General features: G+C 61.8%; 3 protein-coding genes across 3 annotated transcripts; all 3 read left to right on the top strand.

Annotated features, from left to right (window-relative positions):
- Positions 1–25: 25 nt before the first annotated feature.
- Positions 26–2,138, top strand: SPRG_11435 (hypothetical protein; the record flags this gene model as incomplete). The annotated part of the gene is made up of 4 exons (XM_012350436.1): positions 26–637; positions 730–1,904; positions 1,952–1,987; positions 2,034–2,138. Exons 1-4 carry the CDS (start codon positions 139–141, stop codon positions 2,136–2,138), a joined length of 1,815 nt encoding a protein of 604 aa, XP_012205826.1. The 5' UTR covers positions 26–138.
- A 238-nt stretch (positions 2,139–2,376) lies between these two features.
- On the top strand, positions 2,377–4,741 carry SPRG_11434 (hypothetical protein). Its single transcript, XM_012350435.1, has 3 exons — positions 2,377–3,468; positions 3,525–4,535; positions 4,584–4,741. Exons 1-3 carry the CDS (start codon positions 2,398–2,400, stop codon positions 4,719–4,721), a joined length of 2,220 nt encoding a protein of 739 aa, XP_012205825.1. The 5' UTR covers positions 2,377–2,397; the 3' UTR covers positions 4,722–4,741.
- Positions 4,742–6,712: 1,971 nt separating this feature from the next.
- Positions 6,713–7,677, top strand: SPRG_11433 (hypothetical protein; the record flags this gene model as incomplete). Its single annotated transcript, XM_012350434.1, has 2 exons — positions 6,713–7,552; positions 7,608–7,677. Exons 1-2 carry the CDS (start codon positions 6,732–6,734, stop codon positions 7,675–7,677), a joined length of 891 nt encoding a protein of 296 aa, XP_012205824.1. The 5' UTR covers positions 6,713–6,731.
- Between the last annotated feature and the right edge of the window lie 40 nt (positions 7,678–7,717).

Here is a 7,717-nt window from a genome sequence, read left to right as displayed (position 1 = left end):
ACGTATCGCTACGTGTATGGCAAGGCGTCGCTGTACATCCCGAGCCACTTTGCGAACGTGCTCTCGTCGCGGCGGGACCTCGTCGACGCGCTGCTGGTCGATGGCAGCGGCAACGTAACCATTGCGCCGACCGAAGAGATGTCGATTGGCGTCACGAAGCGACAGGTTCAAGTCATGGGCACCGAGCCCGAGGTGCACGCAATCGTTGCCAAGCTGGACGCGAGCTTGCAGCGCCATGAAGCGTGGCGGCAGTCGCAGCAGCTGGCAGGCGACGAAGTCGTGCTCCAGTGCGTCTTCAAGAGCAGCGACCTCGCACAGTGCGACGACGCCATCGAGCGACTCACCTCGCGCTTCCCAGTCGGCGTCACGACGACGGCAGGATCGCGCGACCGATCGGTGCTCGCCATCTCGGGCTGCAAGCACGAGGTCATCCAGGCCACGGTGTATGTCGCCTCCAAAGTCGCCTCCAGTCGACCCGCGCCATCGAACGCACGCAGTCGTCGACGTAGCCGCGAGCGGGAACCACCGACGGAGCGATTCCGCGCACGGCCAGTCCCGAGACCCTTCCAGCGTGAGCCTGCGTTGGCGCTACATATGAGCGCCGAGACAGACGCACCTCGAATGGTCAAGCGCGAGGGTCCGGAAATGCCTGCTCTCGGGTCCTTCGACTTGAACGAGATGGGGCGGGTATCCATCCCGAGCCGTGACCCTCGGCTGCTTCGACGACAGAATTGCGTGCCGCGAAACGCCATGCCTTTGCTACCTCGAGAGCCCGCAGCTCCACCCGCCCGTGCGACATCGCCACTACCTGCGCCCCCGTCGTTGTCAAGCGCGAGCGACCCAGCGCATCGTCGCCGTCGGTCGGGCAGCTCCCAGAGAGCTTGCAGCAGCAGCACGCTACAGCACCTTTGTCGCAACCACGGCCGCTCCCGTCGCCACGTCACGAGTCGGAAAGCTTGCGAGATCGCCCACAAGCCTCGGCAGGCGCACTCGCAAGTCCTGGGCCGCCACCACCGCTGCCGGTACCGTCCGTCGTGGTCAAGCCCGAATCGACAAGCGAACCTCCGCCGCCGGTCGGTGGATCTCCGGGCGCTTTGCAGCAGCCTGCCGCGACGCCTCCGTTGCAACCACAGCGCCTTCCGTCGCCGCGCCCACTAGCATTCGCAGATCCACCCGCCCGTCCTGCATCACCTCTGCCGTCCGTCGTGGTCAAGCCCGAGCCGACTGTCGGGTCGTCTCCCGCTACCGCGCAACCGCGCGCCACGGCACCTCGCACTGTCCCATCGGCTTGCGCTGCAACACTGACCAACCGAGAGCGTCTCGTCGCTACCATCGTCGTCAAGCCCGAGCCACTGCAACCGCTGCTGCCGCCGCAACGGCCGACACCACGCCAGCACGTTGCGCGGCCTTGTGCGCAGGCTGCATCGAGCAATCCAGTGGCAACGGCAGCGCCAGTAGTGCCGCAACCCGTTGCCGACGTTTACATCAAGCCCGAGCCCTGCACCGCGCCTACCCGCGCTGCGCCAAACCCACAAGACAGTCGGCCTATTGAGCCTCGCGATGCACACGCCGCGATGCCACCCAGCCCCTTACGCCGCGTGGCGGTGCAAGCAGAGCCAGTGCAGCAACCCGTCGCCGACGTTTACATCAAGCCCGAGCCCCGTCTCGAGCGTACCCGCGCTACGTCGCGAACCGTGGCGAGCTCGTCGGCCCCCGCGAGCGGCTTTTCCGAAGCGCCAGAGGCGAAGCGCAAGGCCAGTGTCTTGGAAAACAACGACAGCAAACGCGCGCGACAAGAGCCGCCACGTGCACCGTCGGTGACGCTCTGCGCGCAAGCAACGCGTGTCACGAGCCGCATCGCGCGCTCGATTGCGCTGCGTCTCATGCAAACCGGTCTGCAACAGGTGCCATATCGTCGCTCGTATCAAGTTGATACAATGATGTCGCGTAGGTCGTGGCCGCGTCCAAGGCGACCGTGCGCTTGGAGGTATGATGACTCGACGTTTTCTTGACGCGCTGACGAGGTCGCGTAGCCCGACACGATGGACGCCAACTACTACACGCTCTCGATCACCGGCGCGTGGGCAGACACGATTGCGGCACAGCAAGCGCTTCTAGCCCTCGCGCCCGACGTGTAGCTATTCATCTTGAATACCGAGTGTATTGAGGCTGGAAGAGTCTTACAGTCCACATGTTGTACAATAATGTCCTCGCAGTTGGATTTGTCGATGTTGAGGAAACAGAAGTACGCATCCAGTTCGAGACTCTGTTTTTGTAGACAGTGTACGAGACAGTGTGTAAAACACTGGTTGGAAACGCTGGGTGGCCGTTTTTTGGTTGGGAGGGCGAGTTTGGAGAAACGCATTTAGAGGCGGCAGCAGTAGCAGCAGCAGTAGCATGTGGGAGCCCAAGTCGTACACCAAGACGTTCATGCTCGTGCCGGCCGACGTGGCCCAGAGCCTCAACGTGCGCTCGGGCGTGGAGCTCAAGGAGCTCGCGCGGTCGGTCAACAGCCTCATGTACATCGTCGACTCGCTCGTCTACAGGGACTGCCGCATCCTCTGCATCGCGGGCACGCTGAGGACGATCGAAGCGGCCATGCGCGCGCTCGTGCCACGCATGCAGGAGATCCTGCGCGCCAAGTACGTCCCGACCTTCGAGTCGGTCTCGTACATGCACGACAAGGCCGTCGTGCACATCCGGTCTGACTTTGCGGCGCACCTCTTGGAGCAAGCGTCCGCGCGCCTCAAGCAAGTGGCCGACGCCACGCACACGCGCATCCACATCACGAACGTCGAGGAGATGGCAATGGCGTCGCCGCTGCGGCGGCTGCACATCTCGGGCGATGCCGAGAACGTCAAAGCCGCCTGCGACCGCCTTCACCAGGTGCAAGCCGACTTTGAAGCAAAGCCATCAGACCCGAGTCGCCTCATCTATGCGCTCCGCCTCGTCTTGCTCAACCGCGATGTGGCAGACGTCGACAATAGGCGCATGGCTGCGATGTACGAAGAGCTTCAAGTCCAGACAAAAACCTTGAAGCAGGTGCCCAACCTTCCGATCAAGACACTCTTCATTCTCACGGGACCGCTGGAGAGCTTATACGCAGCCCACATTGCGACGATCAATGCGATCAACGAGGGCTACGAACGCGGGCGACGGCGCAAGCAGCAGCAACAGCAACAGCACCAGCACGACCGAGACTACTCGCCCGACCGGTCGTCCTACGACAAGAAGCAAGACTACAAGAGCGCCCGCGATTCAAGCGAAGAGCGCTGGACGACCAAAGCCATCTTGCCGACACCACCGCGCGGCGTTGCCTCACCGCCACGCAGCAGCATGAGTCCGCGGGCCGTGCACTTGACGCCGGTCGTGCCACCGCCGGCCATGCCCTTCCCGTACCAACCAGTCCCCGCGCCCATGCCGTCAGCATGGGACACGAGTGCGAATGGGTGGAAGCTCCACGACGCCGTGCCGGCCGCGGACGCATGGAGCCAAGACCTGGATCGGCTTCTTCAAATGCCTAGTACGAGCGCAGCCAGTGTTGCCGTCACCCGCCCACTGGACCCCCGCCGACCGCCGCCAACAACGACGCCGACAACCACAACGACGACACCAACAACAACGACGACGCCGACAACGACGGCACCAACGACGACGACGCCAACGACCGGACAACAACGACGACACCAACGACGACACCGACAACGACGACATCAACAACGACGACGCCAACGACGACGACGACACCGACACCAACAACGACGACGACAACAACCGCGACGACGAGTACCAAGCGACCCCATCGCATCAAGGCCGTGACGGACACGGAGACATCCGAGCTACCACCGCGCAGCAAGATCGTGCAGCTGAGCCGGTCGACGACGCCGGTGGCGGCGCAGCGCACGACGATCGTCAACCTCGGCGGCATCAACAAGTCATGTGTGGACTTTGGCAAGGGCGACACCACGGAAGATCGACTCAAGCGCCCACTGAGCGACCCGCCAATGCCGCCGGCCAAGACCCAGCGCACACTGCTCTCAGACATGGCGTCAGGGGCCGGACGCACCGTCTACTTGGCCGACGCGTCTTCGAGTCGGTACAGCAGTAGCACGTCCCGTCGCCACGTGACTCTGGTGAACGGCACGCCAGACAAGAGCAACGACGACAGCCACCGGCAACGGGCGCCCGACGACGGCAGCGCGTCTGCTAAAACACCGAGCGCATCGTCTGTGTCCTCGACAACCTCGACGACCGCTACGACCGCTACGGCGGCTTTGGACGGCGCTTCCTCATCGGTCGTCGCCTCGGGTCGCGAACCGTCGCCAGCACGGTCCGTTGCTTCTAGCCGTGCTCCGTCGCCGGTGGCCGTCAAGGAGACCCAAGCCCCAGTATCTGTCAAGGCGGCCCCGGCACCAGTGTCGTCGGTCGAGCCGCCACGGTCCCGCGCGCCGATCCCATTGATGCAAACGCAGGTCGAGATGCGCGTGGACATGGACACGGCCGACAAGATTTTGACGGGCGGCGGGTTGCGCCGAGTAAGCGCTTTTTGCTTGTCTCGTTGGTTGTGCTAAGAATCCTTGTAGCTAGCACAAGCGTCGAGCGCCGTCGTGAGCTTCCAGATCGACCCGCTGGACGCCAACATGACCAAGATCCTCCTGGCCGGCGACCTCCTCGCAGTCATGCAAGTGCAGCAAGAAATCAACGCGATCCTCCACAGCTAGCTCTTTGTTGTCAACCACGATCTGTACATTCGTTAGCGTTAAACACTCACGCAAACCGAGCTAAGACCGTCGCGACCGTGTCGTCGAGGCGGCAGTAGGCGTGGCCTTGGCCCGCGAGGAGCACCGATTAGCTGGTGTCGTGGGAGCAAAAGATGTGCGCTGGCGCAGCTTGCCGTCGAGCTGGTCGCGGCCGTGATCGCTGCCTTGCGCGGTGGCGGTAGCCCGCTTTCGGGCGTCGTCAGAAACGCAGTACCCACTTGCTCCATGTCGGCACCCAACGCAAACATAGCAAGCATGTACCGGCGGTCCGAGAAGCCGCCTACTCCATGTTGTTTCAGGAGTCGTGCTTGTTGCTAGCAAAGGAGGCAAAGGACGTCGCCTGCCATGGGTGGTGGCGAGGCGGTGCCCCAGTGATCGGTGATCGGCGTCGTTGGCAACGGCTTGGAGCGACTCTGGCCGTGCCATGCGCTTCGATGTCGGTCTTGCGTGTCAGTATGTGACGCCGTGCCCAGGTGGCGACGGTTGATGTGCGTCATCGAAGCATCGGTGTCGGTGCCGTCGCCACATCGAAGCACCAGGGTCGAAGCGAGAGACGACCGAGACGCTGCCGCCGTCGTTGCGTCGGACCGCCGGCGTCGTAGCGAAGAACGACCGGGACGCTGCTGCCGTCGTTGAAGCGGCGCGTCGGTGTCGAAGCGTGATACGGTCGGGATGCTGCTGCCGTCGTTGGAGCGGAGCGTCTGTGTCGAGTGCGAGACGATCGGGACGCAGGCGTCGTTGCGTCGGATCGCCAGTGTCGAAGCACAGGACGATCGGGATGCTGCTGCCGTCGTGGAATCGAAACGCCGGCGTCGTAGCGAAGAACGACCGGGACGCTGCTGCCGTCGTTGCGTCGGATCGCCGGTGTCGTAGCGAAGAATTATCGAGACGTAGCAGACCGAAGCCAAATCGAAACTGTGTCGAGGTTTGGCTGGCCTATGCCTGCTCCTCCTAAAAACTCTATTTCTACTCTTTACCGATACGTTGAACCGCCCATGACAACCATGGAGCTCACAGGATGGCGTTGTGTCTGTAGCATTTGACCAACTGACGCTTGAAGTCGAGGTCGTGCCGGGAACGAGCAGTAGTGGCGTCCTACCTCGCTGGCTTTGGCGTTGTAGTATCGAAAGTCCCTTAGCGAAGACGGCGTCGACATAAGCGGCCTCGAGCGCAATCGCCTCCTCGACCGTCGTGGTGGTGACGAGCTCGTGCACCCAACAAATTGTCGGGTGCATCGAGTTTGTTTGCGCTGGAAGAGTCTTGATGGACGACTGCAGGCTGGTCAACTGTGACCGATTCCGCTCCCTGGCAACAACCAAAACGTGAAACACCAGACAGAGGGAGGCCGTACTCCCTAAACACCGGCTAGTGTACTGTATGTACTAAGCTTACAAAGCAGAACGGAAAGTGACAGCTACAGTAAGCTACGTCTACAGACTGCTGCCAAAGGCTGTACAGTCCCATGGTAGAGTTCCACATCAACGGGCTTCTCCCGTAGGACTAAACATGCAAACACACGTCGCCTTGTCCCGGCCTAGTGGTGTTGACGTGGGCTAACCACTGTATGCGACCAACGGTCACATCAACAGAGCCCAGACATGCACGTACTATAACGCGCCTGGTTGATGAAGGAGGCCAGGCAGGGAGTGGCGTCTGCAAGGTGCGGACGCAGTGCGAAGCGACCGGGCTCCGCGCAAACGACTGCGTCGTGGCTTCGCCTGTCAACTCGTCTCAACAGTCGACACGAATCATCATCATACTATCTTGTAGTGCCTAAGACAGTGTACGAAACACTGGTTGAAAACATCGGTTGACAACACTGGTTCGAAACAATCATTTGAAACACTGGTTCGAAACGATGGTTAAAACACTGGTTGGAAACGCTAGTTGGAAACACTGGCAGGCCTGGTCGGGTCATGGGTGGGTCTTGAGAAACGGGTCGTCCCGGTTTAGATTAGGAGGCCGACGACGATGGCGACGCTGTCAGACCGCGAGACAAAGACGTTCATGCTCGTACCGGCCGACATGGCCCAGAGCCTCAACGTGCGCTCGGGCACGGAGCTCAAGGAGCTCGCGCGGTCTACCAAGACCTACATGTACTTCATCGACACGCCTGTCTATAAGGACTGCCGCATCCTCTGCATCGCGGGCACGCCGAGGACGATCGAAGCGGCCATGCGCGCGCTCGTGCCACGCATGCAGGAGATCCTGCGCTCCAAGTATGCGCCGACCTTCGAGTCAGTCTCGTACATGCACGACAAGGCCGTCGTGCACATCAGGTCGGACTTTGCGGCGCACCTCTTGGAGCATGCGTCCACGCGCCTCATGCAAGTGGCCGACGCCACGCACACGCGCATCCACATCACGAACGTCGAGGAGATGGCAATGGCCTCGCCGCTGCGGCGGCTGCACATCTTAGGCGATGCCGAGAACGTCAAGGACGCCTGCGACCGCCTCCACCAGGTGCAATCCGATTTTGAAGCAAAGCCATCGGACCCAAGTCGCCTCGTCTATACGCTTCGCCTCGTCTTGCTCAACCGGGACGTGGCAGACGTCGACAATATGCGCATGGCTGCGATGTACGAAGAGCTTCAAGTCGAGACAAAAACCTTGAAGCACGTGCCCAACCTTCCGATCAAGACACTCTCTGTTCTCACGGGACCGCTCGAGAGCTTATACGCAGCCCACATTGCGACGATCAATGCGATCAACGAGGGCTACGAACGCGGGCGACGGCGCAAGCAGCAGCAACAGCAACAGCACCAGCACGACCGAGACTACTCGCCCGACCGGTCGTCCTACGACAAGAAGCAAGACTACAAGAGCGCCCGCGATTCAAGCGAAGAGCGCTGGACGACCAAAGCCATCTTGCCGACACCACCGCGCGGCGTTGCCTCACCGCCACGCAGCAGCATGAGTCCGCGGGCCGTGCACTTGACGCCGGTCGTGCCACCGCC

The sequence above is a fragment of the Saprolegnia parasitica genome (assembly GCF_000151545.1).
Source record: "Saprolegnia parasitica CBS 223.65 unplaced genomic scaffold supercont2.65, whole genome shotgun sequence".
In the NCBI taxonomy this organism is placed as follows: Eukaryota; Oomycota; class Saprolegniomycetes; order Saprolegniales; family Saprolegniaceae; genus Saprolegnia; species Saprolegnia parasitica.
This window is presented reverse-complemented; position numbering and strand designations above follow the sequence as displayed.

Coding starts and splice junctions, on each gene's coding strand:
- SPRG_11434 (XM_012350435.1), top strand. CDS start 2,398: ATGTGGGAGCCCAAGTCGTACACCAAGACGTTCATGCTCGTGCCGGCC. Junction 3,469..3,524: donor GGTGGAAGCTCCACGACGCC/GTGCCGGCCGCG, acceptor TCAAATGCCTAG/TACGAGCGCAGCCAGTGTTG. Junction 4,536..4,583: donor CGGGCGGCGGGTTGCGCCGA/GTAAGCGCTTTT, acceptor GAATCCTTGTAG/CTAGCACAAGCGTCGAGCGC.